General features: G+C 36.5%; 1 protein-coding gene across 2 annotated transcripts in view; it reads right to left on the reverse strand.

Moving 5' to 3' along the window:
• Window positions 1–10,039: 10,039 nt before the first annotated feature.
• The window catches only part of pan (pangolin), a 128,318-nt gene continuing 119,001 nt past the window's right edge, over window positions 10,040–19,356 (reverse strand). Inside the window, exons 9-12 of one of the 2 annotated variants that reach the window (XM_069049280.1) lie at window positions 18,274–18,427; window positions 17,398–17,471; window positions 15,765–15,889; window positions 10,040–12,560 (exon numbers count right to left, since the gene is read on the reverse strand). In XM_069049280.1, the coding sequence (XP_068905381.1) occupies window positions 12,080–12,560; window positions 15,765–15,889; window positions 17,398–17,471; window positions 18,274–18,427 (834 nt within the window). In that variant the 3' untranslated portion in view covers window positions 10,040–12,079. Of the gene's footprint in view, window positions 12,561–15,764; window positions 15,890–17,397; window positions 17,472–18,273; window positions 18,428–18,633; window positions 18,800–19,356 lie in introns of both variants that reach the window. The other variant, XM_069049272.1, reaches the window with a different exon arrangement.

Raw genomic sequence — 19,356 nt, forward strand, 5'->3', positions numbered from 1 at the left:
AATTGTTTTGTTGTTAATTATAAAAACTTCAAGAAAAAATATCTCTTTTGTTATTATTTTATTTTCACTTTTACTTTAAATTTTTTATACGAGTGAAAAAATTAGGAACTGCAGTGTTAACAATTCGTTAAAATAAAATGCATCTACCAGGTGTTAGATGTTTTTTTTTAATATATTCGTTGATTCATTCTTTGACATTTAAATATGACATTAAAGGAACGGATCAAGTTACGACGACAAAAACTGGTCGTTTTACTAAAATCCCGATGACATTACTGTTTTCGGTGCCGAAATAATTTGGAAATCACGTCTGAGTTTAGTTCATCGTAAAATATAAATTTTAACAAATGTGAAAAACCGAGGTGGTAATTTTTTGCTCAGAAATTACTAGGTGTATGAAACTCTTTATCTTCAAATGCTTCACTTGTACGTAATTATCGGTATTTAATGGATAATGAAGGTTAAAAGACCATCACCTGGCTAGCAACAAGAAATTACCTTCGTCGACAAGTTGAGACCTGTGAAAGACGTACAAATTTTGAGTTGCAAGCTCAAGCTGGATTTATTTTAAAAAAATGCTTTATTAACTGCAGAGTTATTTTTGGTTTGTGAAAAATCCACGACTAAGATGGTTTAATAAATAAACCAAGTTCAATTTTGACGTTTGCGAACAATTAAATAACGGTATTTAAAATGCATTCTTGTTGTTTTGGCATAATGGGGGGCCATGGAAATTTTGCATTTAATTTGTTAATAAAGTTGTCTGTTGAATTAAGTTAAGTATGTTTTTCTAAGTTTGAGGTTATAAATTGCGCCAATGTCTAGCGCATTGTTGTCAGTTTTACTAGTTTGCAATAGAACAATACTCAGACATCGCAGGAAATTCAGCAACATGTTGTGATCATTTTGATAGGTCCGCATGTCAGGCACTTTAGTGACGGAAATCAAACAGTGTGTCCAACCAAAAAAATATTTCTTTCGTGATAATGATGATGTATTAAAAAATTATGTTGGGTACGGTACTTGCAAAGTTACTTTTATATTTGCAGTCGCTGCTAGTCTAACAAATGAAAATTATTTCGCGCGGCTGTGTTGTCTTTTTGTGGGACTGTTCGACTAATAAAGAGGGGAAAAAATGTAGCGACCGTTGTGCCAACCTCGCCCAAAAATAATAAAATCAACGCAACAAACTTTGTTACGAACACAATGGCCAAAATATTTCATTAAAGTTTTCTGTAACTTTCGTATAACAATGGGACATTTAACATCTCTCCGAGGCATAATTTTCCCCAACTTTCCGTACGTATATTGCCAAGTCTGCCTTCCACTGGGGTCATATACATGTAAATAAGGGGCTCTAACTAACGAGATTATTTTAGAACTAACACTGGCATATATTATCACATGTACTGTCTAGCAAAGTTATGCAGGAATTTTGTCTTATAAGTCAACGACTGGACATTCCGAGTATTCAAACAAACACTGGTACCTAATCTTAATTTACAGACATTTGCTAGAGGCTAGGATGTGAATTTTGAGCAGTATTCCTTACATCCTTTGAACGCAATTTATTAAGCCTCAAGAGAAACTGCCAAGTCGTCCAGTGGAAAAGCTAAAACTGTCAAAGTTTCTGGTCGATCCTGAACGCACTAGGAACTCCGAAAATTATTTTTCGTGTTGAAATAACCCAAAAAAACCGCACTTTCTTGTATAGTTAGTACAATTTTAACCCGATCGGATAAATATTTTTGTTAGACCGTGTTTGATTAATCTCGCTTTATGACGCACACACTTAATTCCACCTAAAATTCGTGCTGAATATTAGCAGACCAGATGCTTATTTTACTTCGTGAGAGTATACAAATCCGATTGGACGGATGTAATACGCAGAATGTAGTGATTTTGTTCGAATTACTTGAAGGAGAAAGCAAAAAATCGATGTAAATGCGACCTTCGGAGAGCGATTGTAAAAAATGGTACTTTGAATTGTACCATTAATGAAATATTAATAAGCTGTCTAAATGTTGCTTCGTTTCGCAGGTGCCAAATTCTGACAGGTTTTGCGTTTCCTCGGCAGAGGTGAAACAATAAACTGCGATTTAAACGATGCGAGGTGTACAGTGTTTAAGTGAGAGAAAATGTTTTGGGAAATTGTCGACAATTTAAATAAAAATCGGCAAGAAAAGCAAAGCGGTGACGTCTGCTTGAAAAGACCTGTTCAATATAAATAAATAGTGACGACGTTACAAATTCACAAACGATTTAAAATATGCTAAAATTAAACCTTGGGATCCGGGACAATGCAGCCACTAACGGTTGTGGCATTTTTGTTATCTTTACGAGTAGGATTTACAATAACGGGAGTTAAATGACTGCGAGGAGGACCAACCTCAAGAATAATAAATTTTGACGAGAAGGGAAACGGTTCCAGTGTGGTCAGCAGTACTTTATGATGGTTCATATTTGTTAAAATGATCCTTTTTATGACTAATCTGGCTGGCAAGAGAAAGTGACCCAACCCCCTACACAAGTAATTCTTTTGTTGAAGGGTAAATTGCCCGTAGCTTTCTACGGATATGCCATGAATATGAAAGTTTATTTAGCGTCTGGTTCGTAGGTAAAGAAAATGAATGTAGTATAAAGTAAAATAATTATGTAAAAAGCTTGATTTTTATTTATTAAATAATCATCATACAAGTTTAGGTAAGTTTTGATCCAAAGCTTTTGTTTGTACTCTCGTGTCAAAAATGGATTACTCCCTAGAATTCGAACTTTTAGGGAAATAACGTTTTTCATGTTGTGTGTAACTAGAATTTTCAAAAGTTATTTTGAATGCCTAAGGTTGGTTACTTTGAATTGAGAGATTAAATCCAAATAAATATGCCGCCAGTAACCAAAATTGATTGTGAAACGAAAAATCATCTATCACTTAGCGAGAAATTAGTCATTTGCAACTGTTACAATTAATTTGCTGTCTTACATTTTTGGGATATCTTTTGTTTGTCACCAGAAACCACATAGCCTCCAACCTAACCAAATGTATAGCAACCTAGTAACGAATATCCCTAAATCCTAGGGAGTAATCCATTTTTGACACGAGAGTAGACGAATGATATTTAACTATAGTATTGCCGTTATAACTTTTTATCTGCTCCGCCCACCAAAATTAACCAATCAGAATCAAAGCCAGATTCAATCGGTACAACTTTTCATCACATTTGCCACGTAAAAAAGTTAAGGTTAGAATTTTGCTGTCAAGTCCACAATTATTGTTTTAGGTTCTAAAAAATAAAATGTCATTAAGACAATTCGAATGTCAGAAATTTTTACTGTGTAAATCAGATCGTCTTAACAATCTATTTGATTGGTAACCAAGAAAATGAAATGGGCGAGGCAGATAAAATGTTACGTTGTCCTTAGTATAATAAGACTGAATTTTCTGAACGGAACTGAAAATTTTCTTAACAAATCTAGAAGTGATACAATAGGTGGAATTGTAATATAATTGAGAAATACAAATTTCTGCTAGCTAAGCTTGGTTTTGGGGCGTGACAGTGAAAAAGTTAGGGTCGAATTTTATTTATAAGCACCTCCACTGATCGTCACCGCCTCAACATGGGGACAGCGGTTTGACGTCTCGGTCAGCGCCAACTCCGCGGTTAAGCCGTCCTGGTTCCGTGTTAATGGCTCCCTACTTCCGGATTGACGTTACCAATCAAAAACAACCATTTGGTATTAATACATATAAATAAAAACAATAGTTATTGAAGTGTTGATGTCTTTTACGCTACAATTTTACGCTGAATTTTACAGCAAAAGCAAAAAACGTTCTGTATCTTTAATCTTTAATGTTTCATTTAATGTTTTTTTATTCATTTAATACTAAACTTTTGTATGTATGTATTTATTTCGGTATACTTACTAGATTCTATTGTTTTTGAAATCTGTATTAATTAATGCCGGTTACGATTTCTTGGTTTTTAATACTATAAAAGTAGTTTTTCTAATTTGCTGTTTTAACAAAGCTGTTAAGGCATTCATTTTGAATGCGTTAATAAACTATTAACACATCCGAAATCTAGGAACTTTTTTCAGTTGGTAACACACATTGCCGACAGCAAATAGACTGTGGTATTCTCTGCTATTTGCCGTATTTCTGGATAATTTATCTTTAATTGCAATTTCACTTGCGAAAAATGACAATTATGTTTAGTCTAGATTCAAATTTAGAATTTTACTTTAAATGTTAACCATGGAATAAAAGTGTCCCCAACTGTCACAAAATTCCCTAAATTACCAAAATTGATTTTATTTGTAAAAAACATGTATTAATATGCACATTAGAAAAAATAGCATAAAAAACTCGTTTTACAAAACTTAAGAGCACTCGTTATTTACAGGCACTCCTGCCTGCGGCAGTCGTGCTACAAATCTGACTCGTGTCTTAATATAAGTTTTATAAAATTCATGTTTTAATATACTATTACAATATATGTATTTAAAAATGGTTTTAATTCACAAAATACATTTTTGTGGTTTGCAAGACTTGGACATGGACCTAGAGTTGGGCTTAGCGTCAAAAGATACTTTTTATCATTATTGTGACGACACGCTGAATGGAAATGTTAAGGTTTTCGATTGCGTTAAAAAGTTTTTGAATAACTGTTCGACGTGGAGGAAATTCGTTAACTGTACGTGACCTGACCTGACAGCTTTGCAAAATAAAAGTTGATGGCGAGGCGGTGATGGTCAGTCGAGGTGCTAGTATGTGAAATTCAACCCTTAGTGTTCTGATGTACAAATAAATCTAAAAAAAAAGATTGATTGTATTTCCGTTCAATGTAAAGTTTACACAATTTTTTTCAGTTGTATTTCTGTTTAGTTAAAAGCAAAGAAGCCAACGATTTCATTAATATCATCGGAGAGCGACTTATTGCGGAATCAGGCGATTCAAAATCAAAGAAATTCCTATTGCTATTCAACGTGGAAACGCTGCAAGCATTCGGGGCACTTTTCCAGATTACGCAATATTATCGGAAATTTTTGTATTGTAAACCAAAAGTACTTAAGTTGATTAATCTTACAAAATATATTATATCATAATTTCAACACTTATTTTAACTAGCTTTTGAAGATTTTTTTGATTTTTTAGTCTTTTTAATAAAATAATCAATCAGAATTCAGATTGTACGAGTATTTTTGTTATTCCCTTTCCATTCCTAATTCAAACAGTTCAAAAACAATGCTGTCAGGAACAAATAATTAAATGGAAATGTGGGTGCACGCAGATAGGGTGGTTTGTTGTAAACAATTTCTAAATGCCAACATTTGCTAAATTATAATGATAAATTAAAATTGTTAAATATTTACTTGAGCAAGAAATTAATTTGTCTAAATTTAGCAAAAGCTCCAAGCAACTGTATACATTGTAATATTTTAATTTCTTATAGATTCTTGACAAACTAATCCTTAAAATCTGGAAGTTAATGGATGACCAAATAATGGTTTTAATATCTTCAACAATAATCACTTTATTTTTAATCAGACTAAATTACATAGATGTAAAACTGTTTTTTCTGACTTTGGTTGTAAATGTGTATCTTTCTTGGTTTTGAAAGATATTTGACCATTTAGGAAAGAGTAAATTCAAAGAAGAAAATTAAAAATCATTCATTGTATAAGAAAAATAAGTAGGTATTTATTCTGGCAAGAGTAGCTTTTGCCAACTACTCAATATGTATAAGTAAATGCAAAATTATATTTCCGTTGAATGTAAAGTTTACACAATTTTTTCAGTTGTATTTCTGTTTAGTTGAAGGGAATAAAAATGGAAAGGTATCACAACAGTGATTCACAAAATGTATTTCCTTAATGGAGCCTTGTTATTTTTAGATATTTAACGGGTGGGTTTAAAATAATAAACATTGTATTTTAATAAAAGTGGAGTAAACCAAAAACCAGATGTATTTACATTCGTGGAAATTTAGGAGACGTAAAACATTTAATTAATTACAAAGCTGCAAAAAATACCTATTTCTTTTAGGCAACCCTTTAACTTTTGTCCAGCGATTTAGCTTCTCTTCTACAGGAGCATAATAATGGACGAATAATCCTCAGTTTCATATGAGTAAGATTTAAAATATGGATAATTCACTATACAGAAAATCGTACGACACTCATTAATGACCAATAGAAAAATTAGTTCACGAGCCATAACCATGGCAACAAAAAAATTTCTTGGAAATTTTTTGTAGGTAGACCAACCTAACTGTGATTAATAAGTGGAAATTTTTTCAGCCAATCAAAATCATTTATTTTGTTGTTGTCTTGGTTATGGCTCGTGAACTAATTTTTCTATTGGTCTTTAATGAGTGTCGTACGATTTAAAAATTTATCGTCGTTGCGATTTTCTTACCGAATATGCCCTCGTGCATTGATTAATATCCGGAAATTTTATTCTCATGCATTTCCAAAACGTAATTAGCCCTCGTGTTCCACTCGGGCTAATTAATACGTTTTAGAAATGCATTCGAAAAAATTTCCGGAAATAATCAATGCACTAGGGATATTATAAGTGAAAATCGCATTCATAAAATTATAACCAATCAAATTTTGTAATTTTTACTTAAGCAACCAATAAGACGCTGATTTAGTGGAAATCACCATGGACATCACACAACACACTGATTTCCGGAAATCACTCTAGAGATTTTCGGAAATCATATCACGCGGCCATACACACTTATAAATAATTTTATTTATGCGATTTTCTAGCTGAATCTATTTCGAGTCGTTTTGATTTCCAGAAATTATTATTTCTCCCTGTCTCGTTCTTCTAGTGTAATCACCACTCACTGCCGTTCGTGGTGATTAATACGCAAAAAGAACTCGACAGGTCGAAATAATTTCCGGAAATCAAAACGGCTCTTAATAGATTATACAGCCTGAGTCAGCTAAAACAGGTCAGTCGTATAAAACAGAAAGTAAAGAATAATTTGAAATTTTTTTGTGGTAATTTTTATGTGTGGTACACTCTCATTGTATGTACATTTTTTTAGGATTCTATGAGAACCCTGATATTAAATAAAACAAGACGTCAACAATTTTTTTTTTGTGCAAATTTATACCTTTTTGTATTCAGTTGAAAGAAGATTTTCTTTCAATAACGATCGTGCATTTGTTTTGGTAAAAATTGAACAGATTTGCTCAAAATAATCCTTTATTCTCAAGAATTATTTCAGCAATGTTGCTGATTTATTCAAAACAAAAGACAACAGTATCACTACTTGACTCTATTTTGAATGCAAACGACAACATGGCTAGAATAATTTTCGAGAATAAATAAACAAATGCACTAACATTATTTAAAAAAAAAATCCTTCAACTGAATATAAAAAGGTACAAATTAAAAAAAAAAAAATTGTGTCGTCTTGTTTTAATTAATAACTCCTAACAAGGTTATCACAGAATCCTAAAAAAACCTACATACAATGAGAGGACACCACATTAAATTTACAACAAAAAAATTTCAATTTATTCTTTAGTTTCTGTTTTATACGACTGACCTGTTTTAGCTGACTCAGGCTGTATATGAGAGGCTTAAGGCTAGAAACGATTTTAAAAGTCGAAATGTAATATGCACGAAGGTGCCGTTTTAATTTAAAAATAAATAGGGGTGTTGTTCTAACAATTATAAATCTGCATTGCAAACAGCAGCTGTTGAAGCTCTGGTGAGGTGGAGGTGGTTCATGGTACTCCACACCTCGGACCAATTGTTTCTTTCCTTTTGGATAATCAATTGGAGTTCATAAGAATCTTCTTGGGTTGGGATAATGATTTGACTTTTCGGAATTTCATCTCTCGTAATGCATTTTTCAAATAACATTCAGATCCTGCCAAATTTCTCAGAAATCAACAGTCGAAAGCTCTTCTGTTTGGTGTTAATGTTCTAACACTGTCGGTTCTCATCGAGCAGTCTTTTTTTATCTCACAAAAAAAACTACAATTTTCTGCCTCTACAATTTTATTCGAAGGTAAAATAATAAGACCTAATTTTTTTTTATCAAATTTTTCAATTTTACGAAAACTTTTTGCTTTGACAATTTTACGAGTTTAATTTGGGCATTTTTTTCCGGTTAGGCCCGAGAGCTTTGGTTCGAGGGTTTAACTTTTGAATAAAAATGCCCAAATATCAACGAGTAAAATTATCTAAAGCAGAAATGTTTAAGTCAAAATTGTACGACACACATTAATGACCAATAGAAAAATTTATTTACGAGCCATAATAACCAAGACAACAACAAAATTTCTTGGACAATTTTTTGTAGGTAGACCAACCTAACTGTGAGTAATAAGTGGAAATTTTTTGCTGTCAAAGATGTGAAATTTTATTAAACTACACAATTTAAAAATGGATTATTTCTTTTCAGGGTTTGTGTCGTTACGATTTTCTGCATTCGAGCATTAATGCATTCCAACAAGGTCCTACTCCCGTTCGGGCAAATTAATACGACCTCGTTGGAACGCACTCAAAAAAATTTCCAGAAGAATTAATGCTCTTATGAGATTATAAGTGACAACTGGGAAATTTATGACATATTAAAAATTAGGTCATGTTATTATTGGCAAGATTAATTCCAGAATACAAATTTTAACGTAAGGTAATTAGTTATTTATAAATTATAATACAGTTATTAAAAACAATTTGAGAATGTGACAGGAGTAGCATGCAATTTTGCTTTTGCCAGATGACAGAGTTGTAGGATGTTTTTATCGCGATAAACATTTTTGATTGGATGAGAGTAAGCGCTCTAATTGGCTGAACGCGCACGATTGTTGTACGTGGGAATTCATCTTTTATATGTATTATATCCTTTAAAGGTGCCTAAGACATACATCCGTCAAATTCTCACAGACTTCTTGTAGTTTGTAATGACAAGTCCTTCACATAAAGTTATTTTGGAAAAGTCTTAATCTTGGTTTTATTTGATTTGTGGACTAAAAATAAAGTTTTGTTGAAGAAGATCATTTTTGGTGGAACTATAACTGTGACATATTAGCTTTTGTACCAATTTCTTCAGTCAACACTTACGAGTATGTACAACAACTAGGGACATTAATTAACACCTGTTAGTACAATTTCGCAGGTATTATTCTTGCACAAAGTACTGTTTATCTATTACATCTGAGCGGGTATTGCAAAATCTGCAGTGACTAAGAGTCATTATGTCTTAAGCGCTCATGATCGTTAATATATGTGTTTGTCCTTTTAACTCGAACATGTGTAATTCTCGAAATTGGTTTACAGAAAATAATTATACAAGTGTAACGCCAACAAACACGAAAAAAACTAAACGCAACTACCACATCTAAACAGAGTCTTTCACATGGTCGAGTCTTAACAGTCTTTTGAGAAAATTCGAGCTCCAAGAACCCGTTTTGTAAATTAAAACCGATGACAGATAATTTCTCGGAATGACTTGAGCATTCACAGAGACTCGACTCTTCGCTTTTTCGACGCGACAAGAAACTCCAGGCGGAAAATCTGGCATAACGCTTCTCTCGACGAATCCCAATCTGGAACATAATTACACAGTTAAAAATTAACCCACAAACATTGTTGTGCAAGTCTCCCCCACCAGTGGGCGTTACTTCAACACGGCGTTTACTACAGAGTACAGATTTCCTCATTGGCCATAAATGGACACCGATGTGTAACGTGCACCATCTGGTACTCGAAGATCGGTACGAGTTATGAGATAATTTTTGTAATACCAATCACTGTCTGTCGAAGCGAGATCTTGATCGTGCAGAGAAGCGAAGACCTCTCGCGGGGACTTTTATGTAACGACGAAGTGACGCAAACAGATTGATGGGCTGTTTATGTGGCGTTTACTATTCGAAAAACGTGCCGATACTCACCTAAAATCGGTGATGATCGGCCGGTTGCGTCATTTACTTTTGGCACATGTCTCCCATTAAAAGGAAAACGTTCGAGACGGGCGCCATCTGGGGGTGCGGGAGGAAATAAAAATTCCGGTCATATTGAGGTTTTGTATTGAATGATTATTAGCCTAGACGGTGTTACGAACAGATGCTACTTACAAAGACGATTAACACCTACATACTCTAATTTATTTATATATGTATATTCATTTACTCTATGTTGGTACACCTGCCCGGGCGTCCGGGGCGGATGTACTGAAGATTGTCCGACTGATGCCAACTGCAATAATGGAAAAAGAAACATTAACAAGGGCACTAGTCGGGCAGTCACCACACAAAAAGACGTTTTCTCTTATCAGTTTCAAGTTAACTATTAGACATTTACATTGCACTTATCCAAAACTTAAAGGTATCCGTTTTAACCTAAACAGTCACGAGCTCGGAACAACAGTCGTGGTTCAAACGAATATGGCACATAAATTAATCTCTCCCCGGCGTTTGAATCAAGACGATTGTTTTGTCCGATGTTGTTGGCACAACATCGCCAAATGAAAGTCAGTAAATGCAAAATCCTGAGGGAAGCCAAACATAATATATTTATATTAAATAGTATAAAATATCACATGTTTCATTTTTTATTATAGTAAATTAAAGTATTGAACACGAACGCCTAATAATTTCCCTGCTTTGAATCTGAATAGCACGCGTCTCTTGTAGTACTGTAGTTTTTCGTCAAAACTATTTACATGACTGAGGAAATTGTGTCTTTATCATATGGCCGTTTCAATAACATAATTTCAAATTGCAACATAAAAGCTCAAAATATACTTTATCGTTTGGAAATAATTAGAAAATGATATGGCTCGCCACAATTTTAACAAATAAAAATATAGAACGTTCAAATAAATTTTACAAGATAAACTTTTATATAACATTTTTATGTACAAAGTAATTACATTTTGTAGCAATGTACAACTCAATTATTTGTTTCATTCAATCTGGTAATTTTTTAAACATATTAAAAACGGTTACGGTTTTCATTCGCTGTTCGCGTTGCCTCCATTTTTAATCGGTCACATTTAAAAATGCAAACAACCGAAACTAGACCAAAACTTTGTTGTGGCACAAGGAACATAAATTTAAACTATCTAAATTACTACTTGGATGTTGTAGGATTGCCCTGTCAACGTGTTGCAATACCCAATTCGAGCGACAAACGAATCCAAAAATATTTACAAAGCGAGCACCTCCAAGTCTGTCAAAAAGACAATTATACTGTTTTTGCTCGTTTCTTGAAAAATGTTTTGCAGCAAATTTTGTTTATTGTGTGTTCAGAAATCGAACGATTGTTGGTGGTTAAGGTACTTTTCAAAAATATTGTCAAAATTTGTTACTAGTGTAGATTGTTGTCAAGGTCGATACATTTTTCAAATAATTATGTGATTAATGTTAAAATTTCAACGGTCAGTTGGGCATTTCAACAACTACACGTCTAGAAAGCGACAAAAATGTTGCGCTACGTTACACACAAACACATTAAAAACCTTATATAAAACGAATAAAAGCCTAAGTATACTTAAAAATTATTAGTCTGGGAACAGGTACTCAAAAATTGATTCATTAATGTCAATAAGGTAAAATTAAAAACTCTTCATGATGTAATTAAAATTGAAGACTTGATAATTGTGCAATAAAATTTCATGTAAATTTAATAAGGCAATTTGTTAAGTATCTGGTGTTCAGAACATATAAAGAGAAAATTAACAATATCTTCTGGTCGGAAGGGATTATAAAGACCCTTCGTCGAATCGTACAAAATAAACGAAAATATTTTGTGGAAAAAATTGTAGGTTGGCAAGCCTGATAACTGACAACTGACATGTGACGTTAAGTACGAGCTAACGCGGGTCCTACAACATTCAAATATCACTATAAATAACTACAAAATATAAATGGATATTTATAATATATAGAGGTGATTTTGGCAAATGACATTTATGTTACATAGTATAAAATTCCACGAGTGCAGTACTAAAGTCAAAATAAAAAACAAAAACAAAAAAATTGAGATCATCGCACTGCACTGAACACAGTCCAACGCCCACTCAGTCACTGATGGCCTCGATCAGGGGGGCTACGTAACACTAATAATTGAGCGTGTCGTCGTCTCTTTTCCGTTTGTGTCCGAGGAGTCATTTCTCACGCACTGCCCCGTCAACTGGTTCACACTGAGCGGATTGTTTATGTCGTGAGGGTTAGTCCCGACGGGGTTGCGTGGAGGCTGGTGGTGAGGGTGCGGAGGTGGCGGCAGTTTGACGTCGAAGGCCTCGTGAGGGGTCAGGGGACTCTGGAGCATGTAGGGACTGGCCACGCTCACCGACGGACTCGCCACACTCGTCGACGGGCTGGGCAGCACCATTCCTCCGGGACTCGTCAAACTGCTCAAGGCCGACAGCCCTCCGGGACTCGACATGGACTGGTTGAGGCTCTCGGCGTCGTCTTCGGGCGGCGTGTGAGCGTCGCCCATGCTGCCGCAGCTGCCTAAGTTGTCGTCTGATTGGTTCCCGTCGTTTCCATCACCTGCCTCCATGTATCGTATGCACTTCTTCTTGCGTCTGCGAAAACAAAACAGCGTCACAACGGCTTACTGGAGGCGCTTCAGGTACACGCGCATTCTTGTTAAATTTACAATATTAAAGGGTAACGATCATGCCAGCTGAAAAAAAAACATGTAAACTGTAACATGCAACGTGGTTTGCTGTCGATTGCTCTAATCGTTGTTTTAGTGGTCGCATCGCGGGCCTTACAGCGCCCTCTACAACTTCATCAAACAACTAACACGAACAACACTCACGCTAGATTGTCGTGTCTGTTCGAAGCCACGTCTTAGCTTAGTTCAGCTACAATCAAAACGTCATCTTGATTTTTTCATTGTGTATTCTTTCTTACAACGAAAAGTGACACCAACTCTTTTATTATCCACGAAACGCTCCCTCTTTCAAGCCATGAAGCCAAATCCGTGCACTCGCGATATTGAATATTTTACTCAATCGAATCCACTCATGAATAATCAATTATCTGAATAATTTATAGAACTGAAATTCCGTCCATAATTGTCAGTTGGAAATGATTCCATTGGGCCAGACTGATCGCGATTTATCGTCTTTCCCGTGCGCGTGAATTGGCCGACAACAAACTAAATAAAGGTAATTGATGATACTTTTGTGCGCTGCTGCGCTAGGATAAGACTAGCCTTAAGCATTCTTTGTTGCGAAAAGCTTCCGTAATTTGATCTCGACTGCAACAACTCTACCCATTATTAAGAAAATTGCAGTCATCAAGTAAAAAATATTGACCATTATTCCGCGATGTGTACAGAATTTAAAGATATTTTTAAATAACGACTTCCACAAACATGAGGTAGCAGATGTTTGACCATTACGACTCCCAAGACGCGGCGATGCATTGGCGTTCAAAATATCTAACGTGAAATGTGAAAATCTTCCATTCAAAAAACATATGGCCTGTCAAAATCAAAATTGCAGTTGTTAGGTTGGTTAAATCACTAGTTATTTTCATATTGCCCGGTCGGTATCTATGATTTTTTGATTTTTCAAACTATTCATTTGTTTAAATTGACATTGTCAATTAAATTCCAAATTATTTAAGTGAATTTTGTAAAAAGGGTAAAATGGAAAGTTCAAAACGAACTATGGTGGTTCTATTGGCGCGAGAGAAGAGGGCCATAACAAATTATTATATTATAAAGCCATACCGTCAACAAAAAACGTTTCTGATTTTAACCCAACTGTGGAGAAACAGCATCTTGCATTGTGAAAATGAAAACCTAATTAAAACTGATTGGTTAACTATGTGGGTATTAAAAATGTTGCACCCAATATATCCTTAGCGGAATCCGAGAATCTGACTGACAGGTACGGGAAGCGATTTTCAATTTTGGTTATTGTTTAGTTTTTACCGGTTTTCAGTTTGTCCTGTCACCTTCTGTTTTTCTTTGTGTTTTTTATAAACTTGATTAAATTGCTCCAGTTCTTTAAGTTGCTGCATTTCGTTTCAAATGTTCAAAATATTTTTAGTTCAATTATTAAAAAGGATAACATAACCTAACTATATTTTGTAACTAGATTTTGACGTCAGTTCGTCGGTACACTCCAGCGAAAGATTTTTATACCCAAGTACAGTCAAAACAAGCATTTTATTTAAAATTTAATTTTGACAGTCCAGGAGTTTTTTGAATTTATATAGTAAGCTAGTGCAACTGTTTCAGATTTTTTAACATCCAAGACGTCCAAAAGAAGAAAATTGTGTTTCTGTTTCTTTAAATGTAATTAAGAGTGACTTAAATTCGACGGACATATTTAAATAACAACTTTCACCTAAAAACTTGACTCCTGAAGAAAAAAAATAGATTTTCAAGATGTTCCAGTGCCCTTGAACAGACTTAAAAGAACTTGGCCCGCCAGTTAAACGTTTTTTAAGTTGACTTAACTCCTCGTGCCAGTCCCGAAATAAATTGCAACAAATACATCAAGTTTAATCCAACGTGAACCGCAACACATAATTCTTGAGCTTCAAGCCCATCCATCAAACCAAAATCTACCTATCTAAAACTCTTGCCGACATTACCATAAGTGCATCTTTCGATCTCCTTTAAAACTGCGTTCGTGACTGATTTGGCTTCACTAATCTTCGCTAATCTACAAGATTGTGTCAGCGTGCTTCGATTATTTGCAGAGGTTATCGATAATAATTCGCGAGGATTAATTAATTATATTTGATTAAATGATGGATTGGGTGCACCCTGGTGTAAGATAATTTCGTAATTAATTACCAGAAAAACTCACAGTTGTACCGAAATGGGCGCCATTAGAGAGGTAGGCGAACCAAAAAGAATGCATCCATTATTATGACCACGGCTGTAATTAGAGAATTATCTCTCCGACATAAAAACGTAATATTCTCTCTTTGTTTATGACAATTTGGTAATTGGACAATAAAAGCGAACTACATAATTATCCTCCTACGATCGTCATTAAATTGTGATTAAAAGATTAACGAAATATAGATTCACGATTTCTATCGACAGTCGAGGATTCCACGCAAAAAAGAATTTAATGAGTGCATTTAACGTTATTAAAATTATAAAGTGGAAGCTATGAAGAGAGCGGGGCACGGGAGGTGTAAGGAATACGGTTGATTTATTACAGCTGGGTTTTTGAAGAAGGACGTAAGGCGCCAATATGGCGCCTCTAAAAAATGAAATATCGATGAGACATCAAAAGAGAATTCATTCGATTTATGTGTTCTTGCACATAATAAGCGGCATGCATTCAGCAACCTCAATAAACGGCGCTTGTGCTTTTTATAATACTAATGGTAATGATAGCACACACCAATTACGCCACTTGTCAACATTAATTGTGGTTATCAATTTGGCGATCTTAATGGTTCGCGTTGTACGGTGTAATTAAGCGCACGGTATTATTAGCAAATAAACTGCACTACAGAAAAAAAAATTGTAATTTAAAAGATAAAGTAGGATGCGACCACCAAAACTTCGTGGAAACGAACTCAAAAAAAAATTGTCATGCGAGTGTTACATTTGTTATGTTAAAAGTCTACAGAAAAAATTTCAGACTATCGGTGATCGATCGGATCAGAGAAACTTTTTCTGCTCGAGTCTGACGACACCAACTAAAAAATTTAACAAACTAAAAAAAAAAGGAAAATCTGGGAACAAAATCAAATAAAACGAGTCTAGAGCTAACATGACACCAACACTGCTGCAAACTAACCACGAGAGGGCTATAGATTGACGTATGTCGGTTCCTGGGGCGACTGCGTGGTAGCAGCACCTCCTGCTGCGTGCAGCAACCCAGCGTGGACCGTGGAAGTTCCGCCGCCATGTGAGCTGTTCTCGGGGCTAAACAATCGTTATTTGTACAAAGGAGCGCCCACTTCACACACACAACCATCAAAACAAACAGAAAATTGTAACACACCCTTATGGCTTCCAATCAGAAAATGTGTCTATTACTAACGACCGATCGATTCGCATCTGGTGCCCCTTTTTGAAAAACGATCGTCTCGATTACCCGACAGCAGTGTCTAGTGCACATTAACTAAGCCAATGGGTCCTTTTCTTTGTGGGAAGACACATTTTCTGATCCCGTCACAACGCCACAGTGTCTCTTGATACACAAAATAATAAAACAACAGTCTTTCCACATAGATAAGAAACACCAAATCGTGTACGGAGCTGCACGGCTAACTAGGGTAGCCAGCAGCCCCACACACTCTCCAATAACCAAACTGATAGACAACCCAATGGACGGTTTAACTGCGTTCCGACTAAATCCGATTTACAATGTCAACACTGTGGCTATAAATCTGAAGCTCTACCGTGCGCATTGCGATCTCATTTTACGGGATGGTCATCCTGTCTTGTCACCATTAATGTTATAATAGCCCTAGTGACAATATCAAAAACTACATTGACATCTGTTGAACTCGCTTATGAAATATTCTACTCACAAAAATTTCTTGTCTTTACGTTTCAAAGATTTGATTTCTTACTTCGATAAAATTTTGACGCTTCTTTGTTGTATTATTGTAAAACAATTTTTAGCACGCATTAGATGTTGCACGAAGAAAATCAACAATTTTATGAAAATTCCAATCTGTAATTTGTCAAAAAGATGAAACCGCAAAGTGTACCAGTTCTACCAACTGACATTTTGATTTGTCACTATAAATGTCAAAAGTGACAGTTATTAATTATCTATTATTATTCTATTCTTGACTAGTTGTAAGTGATATTCAAGTGAAATTTGTTCAAGAGAGTAAGCAGAGCATACAAAAAAATGTCTTAATAACAAAGTCAAAACTGACAATACATCAAATGAAAATTTTCGTAACATTTCACAAAGCAGTTGCGTTGAAATCTTGATTAGGTGATTTTGACCAGTTTTTTTGCAAGTTGAAATCAACGAGATCTACCAACATTTAACACCAAATAGCAAACATACCTCTCAGCTTTCAAGCTTAAAACCGGTAAAATTTGTGTTTATCGTTAATGTAATTTTCATTCGAGATTGATCAGTAGTTTAATCCACTCCACCCTTGCAGTAACAAGAAAAAATCAGTGCACCTATTGTGACCATCCCGCACACACTGTGAGGCAATCATACAAGTGTTGCATGCGTTGCAATTTCGGTTGTTCGCAAATGTCCGGCCGCAGATTCAGCATCGTGATAGAAACGGACACCTACTGTGCACTTTGAAAAACTCAAAACGTGTGGTTAGCTGTATTACTCGAAACGTCCATCAGTTTTTAATCAGGTTGGTTATTCAGTACAAAACATAAAACAACAAAATAATATAAAATAACATGCCAAAAAAAGTAACACCAAGAATGAGAGAAAAGGGTACACACCTGCATGGTTTACACCACTGGTTTTGTTGGTCCAATCCGTACCTTGCTCGGCACTTCTTCATGCTGTTACCTGACAACGTAAGTCAAAAAGTTAAAATTTGCTGGGCGGTTGTTGGATATGGTTCATGCGTTCGGGGCTGATCAAGCCAAGCTATCTATCTAGAGGAGACACGTTTATATGCATCTTGCCAGCTCGACTCGATCAAGAATGTGATTGCAATGCGCACCGATTTGGTTGGTTCGAAGTAACGAAGTGCATATAAACGTAGAGCACGTATATCTACACCAAGTGGTCTGATCAGCCCCTCCTACTCTACTTCTAAGATGGTTCTATACAGTGAACTAAAGATCTGAACTTGACAGTGACGGTTCGGTAGGGTTCTCAAAGTGGAACTGATCGAGTCCAGAGTTTAGGTGTTTGTCTACAAAATGAAGGATCGTCCGCTCGTCGTGGATCCGAGGCAGACTAGGGGGGTTGCTACTGATAAAAATAACGAATGTGGTGGTATATCTAAGTGAACGATCGGAGCGGAAAAGAGGAGCGGGGTGTTGGTCGAGAGAAGAAAGAAAGAGAGAGGGTGGAAGCATGCTGGACGTGCTCGGCCTAAGCGAGCTAGGACTACTGGTGTTCAAAATAGAGGCATAACTAGAAAAGGTGGACATATGATCATGCAGGCTGCTGACAAACGTGCATACGACTCGTCCAACCAACAAGGGGTCTGCTCGACCCTCAGCAGAATAGGTCCCGGCCGGCCAACCGTATTACCCCAAACATGCAAATAATAGAAATAGATATAATAGGTGATGCACGTCTCGCAAGTTACTATTCCGAGCGGTAGTACTAGTAATTTGCGAGTTGTTGGCAGAGCTACCTCCATCGGCAGGGTCTTGCTTGCGCTTCCTCTTCTTGCCACGAGTGGCGTTGGCGCGCGACGACCAGTCGGGGTAGAGCTGCATGTGCAGCTGCCTCTCCCGGCGCGCCAGCTCATAGTACTTGGCCTGCTCCTCGCGGCCCAGCGCGTGCCACTAAACAGAACTATAGAGTCAGCATCGTCACACGGCGGGCACGGCAGGCACCAAGAGAAGCCGCGCGCAAGAACCGAGAGACCTGCCAGCCGGCCGCCGACCCATTCTGCTCTAGCGCGTATGCACGTACGTCGGTCTGGGGCCGGCCGGCGGGGCTCCGCCAAGGGGCCCCGCCGCCCGGCCCGGCTGTTAGGGTGCGCGTGTACCTCCCGACTCGACTGGTGTGCGTTCTTTCTTTCGCTTCTTCTTCTTGGTGCCGTAGCCGTAATTGTCCCGCGCGCTCCAGCCCGGGTACAGCTGCATGTGCAGTTGGCGCTCCTGGCGCGCCTTCTCGTAATACTTGGCCTGCTCCTCGCGACTCAGAGAGTGCCACTGCGCAACCACACCATTAAGAACACTTCGCACACGGTCGTACTCTACGGGGGAGCCCCGCAAAAGGCTCCGGGGACCCCTATTTTTCACAGTTTTCACAATGGCTCAAAACAACATTCGCACCTACGCATTCAGGTATCAACTCAACCAACTACCAAACACGAGCTAGCTCGAAAGGGGTCGTCGTCCAAGGCGCGCTCGTCGAAAGACGTTCTCCACTAGCTCCCTAAAGTCTACGTTCACGATGATGCGAACTCAGCTGCCGCTTTTTCCTACATTGACTTGAGCAGAACGCACGAAAGGGACTACTAGATTTTATCCAAAGCAAAGTACGCGAATATCGGATCCTCCCTAAGCAAAAGTGAGTTCTAAAGTCTGTTTTTTTTTTAATAATCAATTGTCAAAGTGTTGTCAGGTTGGTATGAGCCACTGGTTATTTGATAGTAATTAGGTTGGCAACGTAAAATGTCAACTGTATGTCAGTCATTGATGTGAATTGTGAAGGCGCTTGCGCTAGTGAAGCCGCAAATACATTTAAATAAAAATAAAGAGTGAAA

Source organism: Tenebrio molitor, chromosome 1, assembly GCF_963966145.1.
Source record: "Tenebrio molitor chromosome 1, icTenMoli1.1, whole genome shotgun sequence".
Taxonomy (NCBI): Eukaryota; Metazoa; Arthropoda; class Insecta; order Coleoptera; family Tenebrionidae; genus Tenebrio; species Tenebrio molitor.